Source organism: Seriola dumerili, unplaced genomic scaffold, assembly GCF_002260705.1.
Source record: "Seriola dumerili isolate Sdu_G_001 unplaced genomic scaffold, Sdu_1.0 BDQW01000169.1, whole genome shotgun sequence".
Lineage (NCBI taxonomy): Eukaryota > Metazoa > Chordata > Actinopteri > Carangiformes > Carangidae > Seriola > Seriola dumerili.
Window position 1 is genome coordinate 869009 of NW_019174424.1, and position 16474 is coordinate 885482.

The 16474-nt window shown below is 40.8% G+C and overlaps 2 protein-coding genes across 4 annotated transcripts; both read right to left on the reverse strand.

Moving 5' to 3' along the window:
- Positions 1–2403: 2403 nt before the first annotated feature.
- On the reverse strand, positions 2404–11935 carry LOC111227106 (far upstream element-binding protein 2-like). 3 transcript variants are annotated; one of them, XM_022752507.1, is made up of 18 exons: positions 11652–11935; positions 10185–10287; positions 9993–10052; positions 9752–9788; positions 9508–9560; positions 9302–9373; positions 9159–9216; positions 8651–8822; positions 8389–8487; positions 8203–8301; positions 8016–8118; positions 7386–7486; positions 6822–7115; positions 6584–6699; positions 6410–6498; positions 5842–6048; positions 4804–4991; positions 2404–4636 (listed from the first exon to the last, which is right to left on the reverse strand). In XM_022752507.1, exons 1-18 carry the CDS (start codon positions 11778–11780, stop codon positions 4628–4630), a joined length of 1989 nt encoding a protein of 662 aa, XP_022608228.1. In that variant the 5' UTR covers positions 11781–11935; the 3' UTR covers positions 2404–4627. The 3 variants fall into 3 exon arrangements, with proteins under 3 accessions (XP_022608228.1, XP_022608227.1, XP_022608229.1); XM_022752506.1 differs by having other exon boundaries at positions 7365–7486; XM_022752508.1 differs by lacking the exons at positions 2404–4636; positions 4804–4991 and having other exon boundaries at positions 5969–6126; positions 7365–7486.
- Positions 11936–12297: 362 nt separating this feature from the next.
- On the reverse strand, positions 12298–14790 carry LOC111227260 (GTPase IMAP family member 8-like). Its single transcript, XM_022752695.1, has 5 exons — positions 14640–14790; positions 13835–14554; positions 13636–13757; positions 12844–13519; positions 12298–12765 (listed from the first exon to the last, which is right to left on the reverse strand). The coding sequence occupies exons 1-5, from the start codon at positions 14788–14790 to the stop codon at positions 12470–12472; spliced, it is 1965 nt and encodes a 654-aa protein (XP_022608416.1). The 3' UTR covers positions 12298–12469.
- Between the last annotated feature and the right edge of the window lie 1684 nt (positions 14791–16474).

Consider the following 16474-nt stretch of genomic DNA (forward strand, 5'->3'; position numbering starts at 1 on the left):
TAAATGTGTGTGCACACTCTCGCTGCATACTGTAACTGTCCCACTTGTTTACGACACACACAAACAAGCACACACACACACACACACACACACACACACACACACACAATAAAAACACACACTCATTCAGTAACTGCTGCTGCCTGGATGGCACAACCACCTGTTGGCACCATTGATTCATTACAAAATCATTGGCATTGCAATAGGATGTGGCTTCAAAAACCAGACTCTCTCGATGCAAAGAGAAACACAGAGCATTTTAACCTTCAGTTGTATGGATTTGTAAAAAATGAACTAGAGCCAGGCATGCGTGTGTTTTTTGTTTTTTTTCTCTCATTGCATTGCAACCTGTAGCCTCGCTGTCTCCTCATTGAGAAAGTTATGCTCACTCTAGATCCTCCTGAAACTGTCACTGCCGTATCAAAGTGATCTTGACAATACTGTGATGTGTGTGTGTGTGTGTAAAGGTAACTTCTACGGGGAGAGGGAGGGGTGGGCCTTTTATAGTAAGTGGTTGCTGAATTTAGTTGTTACTAATTCATTCATAAGGTAAGAGACATTTGTTAATGACAGCAGACGGATGGACTCATGGGTGGATTTGTTTTGTTTGTGTGTGTGTGTGTGTGTGTGTGTGAGAGAGAGAGTGTGTGAGAGTGTGTGTGAGAGTGTGTTTTTCTGTCTTGCTTGTAGGAGCACTGGGGTCTCATTGCTCTGCTCCTACTTCTGGAAGCTGACTGAACATTGCTTCTCCATGATGGTGTATGTTTATTTGTGTGTCTGGTTGTGTGATTGTGAGTCATGCCAAGTGTTGACTGTTTTCTTCTGTAGATATTTTCTAAGGCATTCAAAGGTTTTGATTCGGGAGACGTGTGTAGATTCTCCGTTTGATTTTATTCGCCTGTAAAGAAAATGTTGTGTTCTTGGAGTGCCTGTCGCAGCTGCTACACACACTTGTAAAGATAAAGCTACAGCTGTGGAATAGGGGCTCCCATTAGTTGCTGCAAAAAATCCTCTCTCTTTTATTGAACATCTGGTTCCATGAGAGAGGTACTGTATGTGTCATATATTTAAAGTGCTTCATTCCTGTCCATTCCAAGTTCCTCTGTTGCCTCATTTTCCTTTGACATATCATTTTCTTGCCTTATTTCAATATGTTTTTCCATGTGTTTGCCAAACCTGTTTGCTTTGATTCTAGATCCTGTTGTTTTTAAATTCTCTCTCTATGTTTTAAGGAGGACTGTGCCTGAGTAAGAACGGTGATATACTTATATTCTACTGTATATTTATCCACTATTTTGAATTTTGTTGTCACTAAGTGAACCTCTTGTGCCGTGTATGGTGCTGTGTCGTCACACATTGTAAGCAACCTTTGCGTGCATTATTGATTTGTGATTGTACGTTCAGTTATCAATCCTATTTCATACCTGATGACTTTTTCCACAAACAGGCTAAGGCCCTGCCTCTTTGCACATATTGACTGTTGTCTTTAAAACTCCAAGAGAGTTAGTCTGAAATGTTTTTCATTTTCTTTGAAGTCTTAGGTGTTTTTAATGGTGGGGTGCAGGTGTCAGATTTCTCGCACCACTCTGTGTGGTTCAGAGAATTTGGTGAGAAGTGAGAGATCTGAATGCTCTTTCTGCACAGTCCTCCACTGATGCTCATCTCCCCTGTCTCACTGCGTTTCCGCCCTCCTGCCAATGGCTTTGTTTTGCTTCAAACATCCATATTCTTAAACACTGTTCATCAAGATTGGTTGTTGCAAACATGTCATTTTTGGATTTTTAAATACAGTGTCTTTTAAATAGCTGCAGTGCACATGTCTTCAATGAGCACTGCCAGCCTCAAGCCAGCACATCATCCTTTATATGGAGTCTAATGCTACCACAGCTGAGTACATATCACTCCAGTCTTTTAATGATCTACAGCATATAGAATGGCCATTGTTTACCCATTAAGAAAAATGTTAAGTCATTTTTTATAGTGCATTGTTTCTTATGTACAAAACAAATTGAGAAAAAAAAGATGTTCAGTGGCAGTGTTTTATGAATTTGGTCTGCTATAAGTATGACTGTGCCTTTGGAGGTGGTAGAATGCAATTCAGATGTTTTTAATTTTAAAGATATAAATTAAAGAATTTTTAAAATTGCACTTGCATTCCCTGTTGTAGATTTATTTTCTCAGTCAGGAAGGCTGTGTTTTGAGACAGTAAAGTCATGTCTCAATACAGCAGGTAAAGTTTTTGTGGCTTACAGATAGACATACTGTGTCTGACATGCAGCCACAATCTTACACTTCTGTTTGATAAATAGGTTGACTTCCTGTGTTGTGCACACGCACACACACACACACACACACACGTCAGTAGTATTCTACCAAAAATGACAGTGGAACAGAAACTACGAATACCTTCAATCTGTTTTATGAAACTTAAAGTCAGTTTGCTTGTGCGGGAAACACTAACTGATCAATTGTATTTCCAGTTTTAACAATCAAATTGGAAAACTGAAAATACTTCATGCAAGAAAAACAGGTAAAAGTCAAAACAATAGACTCAAATGTACAAAATATTAAAAGTATACACAGTCACAGATTTTTGATTTATCTTGAGTGTGCATTCAGTTATCTTTTCCCAAAACAGATGAGCTTTAAAGAGATGTTTTAGCCCAATAAATGGGCTTTCATCATTTTCACAGTAGTCAGATTTCACCTGATGGCTAATAATGACATCTAGTGGTGATTTATCTCAACTGTGCTTCTGTTATTGTCTGGCTACAACAGGCTATACTGTGTGTTAAGGAACAAGCAAGACAAGAAAATGTATAACACATTTTAAAGTTACTGACATATGCCCCTTTTTAATTCAGAGTATTGCTGCTGGTGGTCATTTATTAACAATATCAACACTGCTGCCAAAGGCAGGCTCACAGCTGCCGTTCAGAATACAAGAATCATACCTGATACATCTCTGTAAGTCAAAACCAACAGCCTGTTATATTGCTGAATATATGTACATATACAATATATCTTAAAGTGGGACACATTGGAAGACTAAATTTCATTCTTTTGCACACAAACAATGACTGTGAGAAGGCAAAAGATCATCAGACTCGTGTTGGCATCCATAAAAAAAGTAAAAAGCAATGACATGCATCCTTGAGATGAAACAAAATCACAGCATGGATTGGATGGTTTGAGTGTAGCCTTATGTGACATGTTCCCATTGCAGAAGAACCTGCAGATGTGTGAACTACATGTAAAACATTACACTTACACAAGTCACTACATGAAAAAGACAGATGCAGTTGCTTGAAGATGAATGCCCACTAGAAAGTCTGACAATCACTTTAGAGTTTTCCAAGCAATATGGAACACCAAGCTGGCCAAATATAAAATGTATGTTTTTCTCTGCATTTTGGCCTTCCACCCACAGTAAGCCGGTGTTTCTTGTTAGAACCCAGAATGGACCTTTGAAGAAGCAGAAGAGGTGCGTAAACTGCAGATGGACATTTGATAAAAATGCAAAAACAAACTGAGGCAAAGAGAAAAGTCTTGAATCATGGCAACATGAACCAAGCATCCTACTTTAGCATAATTCCTGCAACCTATGTGTAATTTAAAAAAAAAAACATGTCATTCTATCTTTGAGGACACCAGGATTAAGTCCAGTAGCTTTCATTGCCTCCCCAAGTAAAACATCTTCATAAAAACCATTAAATGCTTATGTGAACATCTGAAGTAGAACCAGATTTTCACACTTCAACCCTAAAAAAAAAACCGCATGGCTTTATAACTTGGAGAACACTTTCACATCATTACACACAGTTAAGGACTTTTATTCACCAGTAGAAGGCCGACTGAAGCTGTTCTGCAAGTAAAGGGTGGCCCTGCTCTTTATTACCTGTTTTTTCATCTACCTCTACCAACTTTGAACAATTATTAGTCATCCCACATGCATTATCCAACACTGTAGAGAGGAAATCTACTACTACACCGTAAAACCGTTTCACTCATACAAAGTACTGTAGGTGAACACTTTCATAAACAAAAGAAATATAAATCCAGTTACACCATGCAAGCCTCACCAGAGAGAATGTGATAATTAAAACAAAACATCAAAACACTCAGCAAACAAATGAGCTTTAAAATGTATTTCTCTGATTTATTACCTGTACCAGATACACAATATGATTATAGTTCTAATAGCTCTGTGCAATTCAGTAAATATAACACTGAGATATGAGGATTAGGGCTTTAAAAATGGTTCTGAGATGTCTTCAAAGATAATAAAAGAAAGATGAGACAGATGTATTGGCGTTTCAAGGCTTCCATTGTTTATAAGGGCATATATAAATGTATGCAGAGGCATTGAGAAGCTTTGTGTACCTGCCATGATGGGATCATCAGTCTTATCCCTCCCCTCAGGAGCAAAGCACTAGAACGTCTGTTCAGTTCACATTTTTATTAAAAAGTATCCAGGTGATGTTTGGTGGTGAGGAAGGGTTTTTACTTCCACTCAGAAACAAAAAACAAAAGTCAAACTTAACAGCATAGATCCTGAAGTTCAGGGTTGTCCTCTTGATCCTGTCTTCTTGATTCTCTCCAGGATCAGATCTTCTGCTATGAACTCTCACTGCGTCTAAAATGCAAACGGTTGAAACCAGTGAAAGATCAGCTTCTTACTACAAATTGTAAATGTGTGACTTTCAAATATAAATAAAATGGAAATCTCAAACTCTGAGATGCAGCATACAGAATGATACCAAAGAGACATGATGAAAACCTCACTGCAGCCTCTGTACCAACCTGTCCTTGCTGGGGAGTGGCTGGCTGGCCTGGAGCCTGTCCTGTCTGTCCATAGTACGCAGCCTGCTGCCTGTAGTATTCCGCCCAGGCTGCGCTGTAGTCTGGCTGGCCTCCCGTTGTGGATGCTGCTCCCCCTGCTGCTCCTGGGACTGCAGCTGCTGTCCCAGGAACTGAGCCACCTGCCTGGGCTGCAGGTGACAGACAAATGAGACACAACCCAGCTCACAAAGTTCATACTGAGTTCATGATGTAGAACTAAAACTAACCAGCAACAGTTCACCTGAGGAATTAAATCAATCACTATACACTAATTCTATTCAGGCTGTAGTGTGATGTGACAAGTGGCATGAAGTATACACTCTAATTTTGGTCAATTTGTGAATGATGCACACTGTTCTCCCACAATGCAAGGGGTGGTGCAAGGGTGGTTCTGGAAAGTGTTTGAGGAATTTGAGCAAGTGAGTTTATGACTCTAAACATACGGACCAGAATACTACAGATGCTGAACCTATTACCAAATATACCACAATTACAAAACACAGCTATAAAGCCTCATAAATGTGTCATGATCAATGATAATTGAACAAAATGAAAATATAAAAATATTATTTTATTTATTTTATTTCTTTCATCAATTAAAAATGTGGGCTGCAACTAAAATTGAATTTGTATCAATTCGTTTTCAATTAAGAAGTTTGAAGAGAATAATAACATTAAGTGCTAATTTACTGCCCCAACAGTCCAGAACAGCAGCAAAACCTCACACTGAAAAAAAGCTTGAAAAAGAAAATGTTTGGGAGTTTTTACTTAATGACTAATCAAATAATTTAATTTTAAAATATATATTTATATGATGTGTTCATGTGCTTATCATATGCTTTGTGTTTCACTGCTTTTAGGAGCTTTTTTAGGAGACAAATGAACTGACTGATGCGACTGATTGTTTAAACCCACAAATTATTTCAGCACGGGTAAGAAAAAAGTTATTATTTGCTTTCAGCAGGAAAAGTTACAGATGATGTTCTTTGGCAGGCTCACCCATCTTCTTGTAGTACTCCTCCCAGGCCTTGGTGTAGTCTGGCTGGCCCCCCGGCGTCTGTGCGGGCTGGGTGTGGTCCCCTGATGTTTGGGCACCTCCAGTTGGGTTTGCTGGGTACTGGGCTGGCACAGCCCCCGACGGCTGCTGGTAGTACTGAGCGTAGTAGGCTGCCCAGGCTGCGTTAGGGTCATTGGCTGCTGCCTTGCCTAGAAAAGATGCAGGGTGGAGGGGGTGAGGTCCTCATAGGGTGAGGGTGAGCCCCTGCTACTGGCCTGGAGACCGGGCTTGGAGACCAGGGGGGAAACAGAGACAGGGTTAGCCAGACCTGCTTAAAGTACAGATAGTGCATCTCATCACAACATTTCCATCAGTACTCCTGTGTACCTTCCCACATTTAGAAAAAAAATGTCATTACTCTTCAGAAAAGACTGGGAGGGATAAACAGTAACATGTGATTTGGGATGAAAGTACTGCAGTAGGGTTGATGTGTTTAACGTGCTAAAATGGGCAGAAATAGACATTAATCCCTGAAAACCAGGAGCGGTAGTGAATTCAAAGGTGACTCACTGGGGTCATGCGGTGCCTGGGGCTGCCACTGCTGATAGGTGTTGCTCCAGCCCTGAGGATTGTACTGGTGAGGACCTGGAGGACCACCACTGAGGACAGGAGAAACAGTTTATTATTGAGAGTCCTTATCTTAAATGCTCTAAAGGACAGTTGCCATTAGTTTTAGCTACTCACTGTGGTGGTCCAGGTGCCCCAGGCGGTCCAGGGTTGTATGGGCTAGGGTTGTAGGGACCCATTGGACCAGCAGGGCCTGGTCCACCTGGCCCCGGGCCCACAGGACACAGAGGACCCTGGAAGACATGACATAACCACACATCATATGAATGATGTTTATGAATCAAAATGGCTTCTGAATTGAAGAGTATAAAGGATTTAAGCTGGTTGACAGACTAAAGACAAGAATGGTGTGTACCTCAATCTTCTCCTCAATGAGCTGCTTGGCGTGGTCGATCTGCTGCGGTGAGCCCCGGATGATGAACAGCTTGAAGTTGGGGTCTCCGTTGGGGGGCGGCTGTCGAGAGATTTCCACAAACGCCCCTGTCTGCTGGTTGATGGACTTGACGTTCTCTCCCCCCCGGCCGATCACGAGCCCACACTTGTGAGCAGGAATAGAGAAGGTCATTTCCCCTCCAGGGGGACCCCAACCGCCTTGTCCCCCGCCACGACCCCTGTTGCCTGCAGGCATGCCTGGAGGACCTGGGGGACCCTGTAGATGGAGGAAAGAGAAGGCCTCAGGACTACCGCATAGTACTATAGATCTGTCTCTCTCTTAGAAATGTTTTTTACAAGTTAAGTTCTACTGATGCAAATGTTATGAAGCTTAAAAGCTAAACATGGGAATGCTATACATTCAGTTATCCAGAACAGAGATACTTTTCTACATTTTAGGGCCTATTTCTATTGGTTTGTTTTAGAGTGAGACAGTTCATGCACATGTGAGAGAGAGTTTACATACCCCCTGTCCCTCCTCCCTGACCCTGATGCTCTGCAGCAGGTCGTTGATGATCTGGGCAGCATGTTCGCAGCGGTCAGGAGGACCACTTATATGGGCAATCTTATCTGGACCAGTCCCATCATCTTAGAGAAAGATTTTAGTCTGCATTAAACAATGCTTTCGACATTAACTTTGATTCAAATTACTAAAGTGATTTGAACTGATTAGTGCTCAACTGAAAATCAACACTCAACTCTATTACCTGCTCCTAGTGTTCAAAATCATTGAGTTCAACACAGAAAAAAAACACGTCATTTGCTCTTAATCTTGTAATACTAGATTTTTGCAGGCACCTGCTGCGTGCACACAAACTCATGTAAAAAGGCATTTAAATAATTTGAAAACGGATAATGATTTCATTGTTCTGGTGAGTGATTTTTGAGCTATCACTCATGTTGTCATTCTATAAAAGATCAAACTTCAGTGATGATGGCTTGTTATGGGTAAGGTTAAGGTTACTTATAAACTGTCTTTTTGTGTGAGTTAATGGCATCAGATATCAAACTTTCATGTTGGTTTGACACTGATGAGAACCTGAATGCAGCGTTCATGAAATTTTACAACAAAATTTTTGGAATTTTTATAAATGCAACCACCATCACAGGGCCCTACCTTGTTTGAATTGTATCCGAACTCCAGCATCATTCTGGATTTTTTTGATCATCTCTCCGTTGCGTCCGATGACAACACCGACTGAATGTCGTGGTACTGGGATCTGAGTTGAAAACAAAAGTATTAATAAGCTTAGATTTGGTTCAACTGATCCCAATTCTAATTTTGCTCCCATGCACAAACTCACATCCATGCCTCCTCCCATTCGGGAGCCAAAGTCATTTCTTTCACTGTAGCCGCTATGGTCTCTCTCCCTCAGAATCTCTTGCACCATTTCCTGGGCTTGCTGAAAAGGAGAACCTAATGAATATAGTTCATGGCAACTCCGCAACACATTTATTTTGAGCTTCATAAGATGATTTTATGGCTGTACCTGGACTTTGTATGGATCTCCGATAATGCGCAGGGGTTTGTCAACGTTGGGTCCCTGAGAGGCATCCTGGATCAGGATCATCTTCACCCCTGCACGCTCCTAGAGGATCAAACTTCATGGTTATTTACAGCTTTACTGACACTACTCACTACACTCTGGCTTTACTGATTAACCTTTTTTCATGTAAAACAGCAATTCCACTGCACTGAAAAGTGGGTACACATCTGTCTGAAAATACAAAAGCAACAGCCATGCAATATACCTGTAGTTGTTTGATGGTCTCTCCTCCCTTGCCAATGACAAGGCCAGCCTTGCCAGCTGGGATCATCATCTCATGAACCGTGCCATTCTGCCCATTGGTGGACTCGTGATAAGAAGAGGGGGGTGTACCCCTCCCTCGTGACACTATCTCATCCAACAGCCTCTTGGCTTTCCTAGCCGGGGAAGAGCTGACCAGTTACTCCACATCCATTTTAAGACATCATGTCATCAAGCTGATATTATGCCAAGGGACTATTATTACATCACATAATATTTATGAAATTAGGCAGTAGGCCATTATAGATAACCAATTTAAAAATGACATGATAAAATGGGGCTTTAAAGCTATTGCATCATCATTAACAAAAAAGCCAAACTCTTTGTTTTGAAAAACTGTTTTGATATATTCTTATCTTTCCCCAACATCTGACAAATGTTATGTTTGGCAACCATTTCTGATGCTTCCTCATAAAATGATAGTGCCTCTTTGCATAAAATCCAAAACTTACTGTATAGAGTCGAGGGAACCTGTGAGAGAGACGCTCCTTTCTGGAAGGCCTCCGCTGTCTGGACACACACAGATAGAGTGCGTAGGTAACACCAAGAGGAAAATAAAATGGAAAACTGTGGATAACAGAAGTGCAGATAGTACCTGGAGCAATCTGAACCTTGCAACCTGACTCCTGTTGAATTTTATTGATCTGTTCACCTCCACGGCCAATAACTGGGGATGGGGAGAAAGAAAGATGTGTGTTGTTTGTTGGGTCACACTTTTTAAAGTGGCATCTATTTGCGTCTTACATCACAGGATCAGAGTGGCATCAATATGTTTTTAAAACAGAGTTGGACTGCACTCACTGAGTCCCACCATGCTGTCTGGAACACTGTACTCCTCTGTGGTGGAGGCAGGTCTGGCACCAACAGCAAGTGAGGACAACGACAAAGAGGGAACAAGAGGCAACAAGTCAAGTAGTAGCAGACTTTTTAATTGTACTTTTGCCACAATCTTGTTTTTCTCCACTCTTCTCTCCACTGCCATGATACAAAGGCTGAATACAGCTAATTATAACACAATCGACTGAAAAATACTACGAGAACTCACCTTTGTTGTGCAAGAGCAGCAAGCTGTGCGCCAATAGCTGAGATGTGATGTGATGTGATAGCAACAGAGAGAAAAAGAGAGTGAGAAAACAGAGCAAAGGAGAGGTTTTAGTTTACTGATGGACTCTGGGATGAGAATGTGAAAACAGACAGAGGAGGGGAAGTGTGGATACACAGGCTGTAAGTTATAAAAACCACAATGCAATAAGTGAAAAGAGTATAACTTAGCAGGATGAACTCACACAGTGCTTTAGCTGATTCCAAGTCACTCTGCGCAGCCAGTTTCTTGCTCTCTGGTTCATCTGTCAAATGAGGGAACAACAGATATACACTATAGCTCGGTGTGTGTGGTACGCCACAAAGATATCTTTGGCATCTAAAGCCATTATCAACTATGCCACACAGAGTTGGTTAAGCAGTGTGGTTATTGCTACCTGCATCCTCCAGCTGTCGTTTCTGTGCAGTGAATGGAAAGCCATCTGATGCTGTGTTGTTGTTCATGGGAGGACCAGCATCACCCCCGATCTTAGCTGCAATCTGAAACACAAATGTAAACGTCACCATCGATATATGAAATATGTGCACATTTTAACATTCATGTATACTGTAAGGTACACATTGGAATGAGCAGCATCTTATAACACTGTACAGCCTTTATATATATACACTTGATTAGCACTAATGTACAGTACAACAGTATATTACTGCCACTGTACAGTGTGTATTCAGTACGTATTAAATATGGACAATTGTATATTTTAACTGGCCTCTCTTGGTTATGTGTATAATTTGACTTTTTAAATTGTATTTGTTTCTTAACTACCACATTTTGTTTTTATGATTTTTTTGTCAATCTATGTGGCCCAGGAGATCCACTATAATAATAAGACTGGATACAGTACATATTAAGTAGAATTTCGGTTTCCATAATACAGTAATGCAATGGAGCCTTAGATGTTTCTTTTCCCGCCATTGAAACTACACTAAAGTTTGATGCATCTAACAGTTATCTACTAGCCACATAACTGCATTACATAACTCGTTTTTGATATTGAGAACCACACAAATGCTATAATGTTTAATTTGTGCTGAAACCGTTTTATAGAGGTGTTGATTCAACATTATGGTCATTTTTGGAGGTTGCAGTTTGTGGTGCAGTTGAATTATATAGTGTTATATGGAAGATATGCTAATTAATAGAAATATGTCTCTGTACAATGCAATATGGTTCAATAGCATCACAAATTGCATTCTCCAAAATGACCAACAATTGAATCAGCAACTCTCTCAAACAATTTCAATAAAAACTGATTATTAAATAACCTTCATGAAGAGAGGGTTTATTGCAGGACTGTTACGTTAGACTGGATTGTTTTTTTTTTAGCTCGGTGTAGCTAAACTACCAAAATATTAAAAAACAAATGAAAGAAATATAAAATGAAAGCAAAAAGAAGAAATAAAAATGACACGATGCAAAAAAAACATACAAAATTGAGAGGATCGGGGTCAAACTGTGCCTTCAATGCTTCTTTGTGCCTTAGTTAATGGATGAAGAATAGATCGGTTATATAAAATAACCACCCCGCAGTTAATTTAAATGTCCCATATTCATAGATTTAGAGGTAGACAGTGAAATGAAATAACAATGTCATGCGAATTAGTTATTGTATTTTGTCTATATATAGCTTTTTGGGGGCACAAGCTGCAGTATTTTAGCTAAGATGTAACGAGCACAAGCAGTGACATGTCCCAACTAGCTTTATTGTACTATTATGACATTATTAACTCGGACAAATTTGTGAATTCAAAACATCAAGCCCCGTGTTTATGCTATGTTAGCCCTCAAGCTAACTTGAGCTAGCCCTCCCTCCAGACACGCTCATACCCGTCACATCCCTCACCTGCCGGGCCCGCTGCACCGCGTCCGCAAAGGCATCTTTCTTGATGCCGCCTGCTCCATTCCCAAGAGCTGCCTGTCCGCCGAGAGGGGGCCCGGAGCCGGGCGGCGGCACCGCGTTGTACTCCGACATGTTGACCAGAAGACAGGCGAGGGAGCGGGAGTAGAAAACCGAGATCAGAGCTACGCAGGACTGGGAAGGAAAGTCAAGAAACTGACGGAGCAAGGAAAGCGCCGGAGACACGACGGCGGCCGCGAAGGTTCACTCGCGTTCTTGACTGTAGACATGGCTGTATATGTACGTTATTACTCTATGGTATGAGCTGAAACGATTTGTTGATTAACCGATTAGTCGATCGACAGAAAGGTGATTGGAGTATTTTCATAATAATATAAAATAATTGGCTAATATTTTCATACTAGATCAATGATTGTGGTCATTTTAAAAGCAAAAATGTTAACATAAAAGCAATAGGCTACTGTTATTTTTCATTTCATTATTTATTTTTAACCACAATTTTTCAGTATTTTTAATTTGCTTTTCAAGCCTGCAAAATATTGATTTGAACAAATAAATGTTTTACATGCATACAGTAAACAATCAAAATATAATCTGCATTGATGTGATTACATAGCATTCAATTAATTAATGTAGGCCTACAGCTTAACCTATAACAGTTTACATTATCACCAGAACATAACATACCACTGGATATAGATGCACATTCCTTACAGTATCCAACAATTTTGTAAACAGTGCTTTTCTGTTTGATACTTCACTCCCTTAGTTTCTACACTGCTTGTGAGTAACATCTGTTGTGTTTAAAAAGAGTGTCTGCGTCGGGCTCCTACAGTGTCTGTGGAAATCCTGGTCTGGAGAACGGTGTCAAACTTCATTATGTCCTTTTCTGGGAAAAAACAACCAATAGCTTGATGATTTTCATCTGTCAGAGGGATTCCATCCAGCTTCTCCACATAACTGGCCGAGGCACTGATGCTGCCGAGCCCAGAGGTGACATCAGAGTTTGCAGCTCTAATGTTCAGCCATTCAGACACCATGGCACATGCTCTTTGATTCAAAAAAGTGCTCCCAAATTCTGAGGGAGCACCTCCACTCACTGAAAACAGAAGATGAATGGTGTAATTCATAACAACAATGCAGATATGTAAAATTTTTAAATTAACCAAAAACTCACTGCTTGGAATGCAGAATCCATCAATGCTAGCTGTCATCTTCACCGATGGTAGTGTTGGTTCCTCGGGTTCTGGTACAACAGCTTTCAACATCCGGTCTATGAGCTCCTGCTCCCTCCTGTCCCACTCCTCTTCTGTCAGCTCAGGCTGTTTAACTTGCCAGGGAAGTTCCAGCTTTTTCTTCTGTTTGTCTTCTGTGCTGAAGCAGTGGCCCTTGTTACGTATTATCAAGTCATTAATTTTCTTGAACAGCTCCTCACCTGTGATATGATGATAGCGGCTAACAACATGGTATCTGTTTTGACACTTTTCCACAAGCCACTGGAGGCCCTTGCCTTCTCCGGCGATGTGTTCCTCAATGGATCTGTTGCTGAGCCAGTCACCCCAGGTGAATAGGACCATGCAGTGTCTCCAGACTCTCTCACTGAATGGCATCAGGAGCTCGACCACTGCTTTGCGATCTTCTTCTGTAAATGCTTTCGAAATGGGAATCACCAAGAGAAAAATATGAGGGCCTGGAGCACACATGGAGACACTGCGCAGAACTTCACCTTTGAGCCAGTCAGCTGTCATCGTGTCTGTAAGCCAGCCCGGTGCCTCAACAACTGTGATGTTTACTTCAGCAACATTTCTTTGTTGTTTTACACACATTGTAGTTCCTCTCTTACATTGGAATTCCTACCCAAAGGAAATAAAATGAAAAATTAGAACTATTAAAACAGACTTGACAAAGCAAAGGTTGTCCTTATACCATGTTCCTGGAATATTTCAGTTTAGGCAGTATATTGTGATACCTTCTTCATCCAATATGTGTCAAATAGCTCTTTGGAAAGGATTCTGTTTCCTGTCATACTCTTCCCGGACTCCTTTCTGCCAACAAGCACAACCCTCAGGTCAGTGATTGGCTGCTTCTCTCCTGGAAAAAATGTAATGTTTTTCATTATAAAATAGTTACTAAATTAAAAATAAGTGACATGAAAATTTTTCCCTTACCTTTAAACAACTCTCTTAGTATTCTTGATTGTCTTTGAGTTGTCTGCCTAATCCTTTTAGCCATCTTGTCTTCAGCCTCTTTCCTTGCCTCTATTTCCTCCGCACGGCACAGGTCAACTTCATAATGAGGATTTTTGTTTCCTGCCCACATCTCTTCAATCTTCTCGAGGAGCTCCGTTACCTGCGTCTCATCACTGCATTTCATGTTGTCCAGGACATGATACCTGTTCCCACACTGCTTCAGTAGCCACTGCAGACCTCCCTCACTCTCTATACGCTCTTCCACAGTCCTCCCTCCGAGCCATTCACCTCTAGTGAACGCAACAATCGTGCGTTTCCAGATGTCATCTGTGAACAGACTCATGTGCTCTTGCACGGCTCTCTGGTATGATGCGTTGAAAGCAGATGCCAGGCCGACCACGAGGAGCACTGCGTGGGGTCCCGGAGGGCATAGATACATGCTGTTCTCTATTTCTAGTTTATCCCTCTCACAGGTGTCCTGAAGTGTGTGCTTGTAGAACCATCCAGGAGAATCTACCACTGTGAGCTTCCTCTCTGCCACCATGCTGTGGCTTATTTCACAGGACTTTGTTGTTGTTGTTGTTCTGACATGAACAGCAAATGCATTTTTTCTCAGAATGCTGTTGCCTGCCGAGCTCTTGGCTGACCCCTGTGCACCAACCATCACTAGTCTTAAGTGTGCCGGGGGTGTATTACCACCTATGGAAATTGAGCCAAGAATATTCAGACTTGTAGTTATATGCACTATAATGGTATTTTTGACACTCAATAAAAAACTCCTCACCTTCAATCAGTGATTTGAGTTCTCTTCTTTGTGTCTGCACTTTTATATACCTTTTTGATGCTCTTTCAGCCAGTCCTTGCATTTTCTCTCTCAGAGCATTGCCAGCAGCACTGTCAATGGAACAAAGGCCACCAGCATTTTCTGCAACCATTGCCTCTATTTTCTCAAAAAGCGTTATGACTTGATTGCTATCCTGCTTGTTATTGATATTGAAAACATGTTTTCGGTTTCCACATTGTTCGAGAATCCACTTCAGGGCTGGCCACTTACTGATTTTATGTTTTAAAGTTTCATCACAACATGGAGCCTCTGCAGTAAACAGCACAACTGTGTGATTAAACACTCCTTCTTGGAAAAGTTTCAGGTGCTCTTCTAGTGAGTGTTTGAAGATCTGAGGAAATGATAAACCAACAGGAATGACTAGGAGAAAGGCATGAGGCCCTGGTGTACACAAATAGACGCTGTTCGTTATTTCTATCTGATCCAACTTTGGGGTGTTTTCTAGTGGATAGTGCCACCACCAGCCTGGAGTATCCACCACAGTGACTTTTCTGCCATGTACCTCCAGCTGCCCCACAACACTTGTGGCAGTTCTTCTGTTGGTTTCAAAAACACTTTTACCCAGTATGATGTTGCCAGTTGCACTCTTATGACTGGGGTTACCATGTATTTCTCTTCCACCTATCAACACAATCCTCAACTCTGGAGAGTGTTGAATTTGCCCTGGAAGAGAGATGCAATATTCTTAAAATAAGTGCATTATATAAAACTGTAAAATTGTCCTTTCTGCAGAATCAAATGATTGATTATTTTGCATATCTGCGTGGCAAGAAAGGCTCTGTAAGTTGATTACTAGTAATCACATGTGCCTGTGTAGGCTTCCTTATAAATTGTGCTTACTATCGAAGAAAAAACAGCAGTATATGCGTGTCTAACATGAATTTAAAAGCCTTCTTCTAACAATGTGTGATTGAATTATCCCGGTTAAATAAACTAACAAATAAATGAAATAAATAGTTTATTATACCCACCTTGATGTCCTACCTAAACAACTGCACAATGTTGCATTAGACCATTACAAGACCTCACTTACCAGAGTTGGAAACAGCAGGTATATTATCCATTGTTTTCAATGTCCATGTTGACTTCTCTATTTCTGTTGGGCAGCTGTTTTGATAATAAGAAGGAAACTGACTTAATTTTCCAAATCTGCAACAGTCGGGAACAACGCTGGAAACAATGAAACTGAAGCTATAAAAACAGGAAGAGCAACATAATTCTACTTGTCAGTCTTTTTGCTGGAGAGAAATATGGAGGGTGTGGCAGGATCTTTTGGATTCACTTCTATGACTGTTGATCAGAGAGGTCTAAAGGCGGTGTCAGAGACACAGCCTGTGAATAGGCAAGGCAGGTAACTGCTTGGGGCCCGAGGCTGTTAGAGAGTCAAACTTAACTCCCCAGCAATGTCTCAAAATGTGGCTCCCCACAACCAATGGAAGATAAACTAAAATATATAAACTAAATCATGGCCAGGGCCGTGATACATTGGTCACTAAAACAATCTTCTAAGATCAAATATTATTGACTCTGACTGCACGAAACAATGAGGTCACACATTTTCAGAGAAGCCACCTGCACTTACAAAGAGAAAAATGATATACTCTGAAATAGTGATCAAATATCAACAGCACCAGACTTTGCTGGGATGGAAGCATTATTAAATCATCTGGTAGTTCAATTAAAGTGACATCACTAACATTTTTACATAGATTAAATACATACATTACATACATTTCATTTCTCAAATGTAAGGATTTGCTCATTTCTCTGTGTTG

What these genes read in the sequence shown, in the direction of transcription:
- LOC111227106 (XM_022752506.1), bottom strand. Translation starts at nt 11,780, where the DNA reads ATGTCGGAGTACAACGCGGTGCCGCCGCCCGGCTCCGGGCCCCCTCTC. An exon ending in TCATTGAGGAGAAGATTGAG is followed by an intron (nt 6,700 to 6,821) that starts GTACACACCATT and finishes CATGTCTTCCAG; the next exon opens with GGTCCTCTGTGTCCTGTGGG. An exon ending in GGAGTACTACAAGAAGATGG is followed by an intron (nt 4,992 to 5,841) that starts GTGAGCCTGCCA and finishes TGTCACCTGCAG; the next exon opens with CCCAGGCAGGTGGCTCAGTT.
- LOC111227260 (XM_022752695.1), bottom strand. Translation starts at nt 14,790, where the DNA reads ATGGTTGCAGAAAATGCTGGTGGCCTTTGTTCCATTGACAGTGCTGCT. An exon ending in ACTAAGAGAGTTGTTTAAAG is followed by an intron (nt 13,758 to 13,834) that starts GTAAGGGAAAAA and finishes CATTTTTTCCAG; the next exon opens with GAGAGAAGCAGCCAATCACT. An exon ending in ACACATATTGGATGAAGAAG is followed by an intron (nt 13,520 to 13,635) that starts GTATCACAATAT and finishes TCCTTTGGGTAG; the next exon opens with GAATTCCAATGTAAGAGAGG.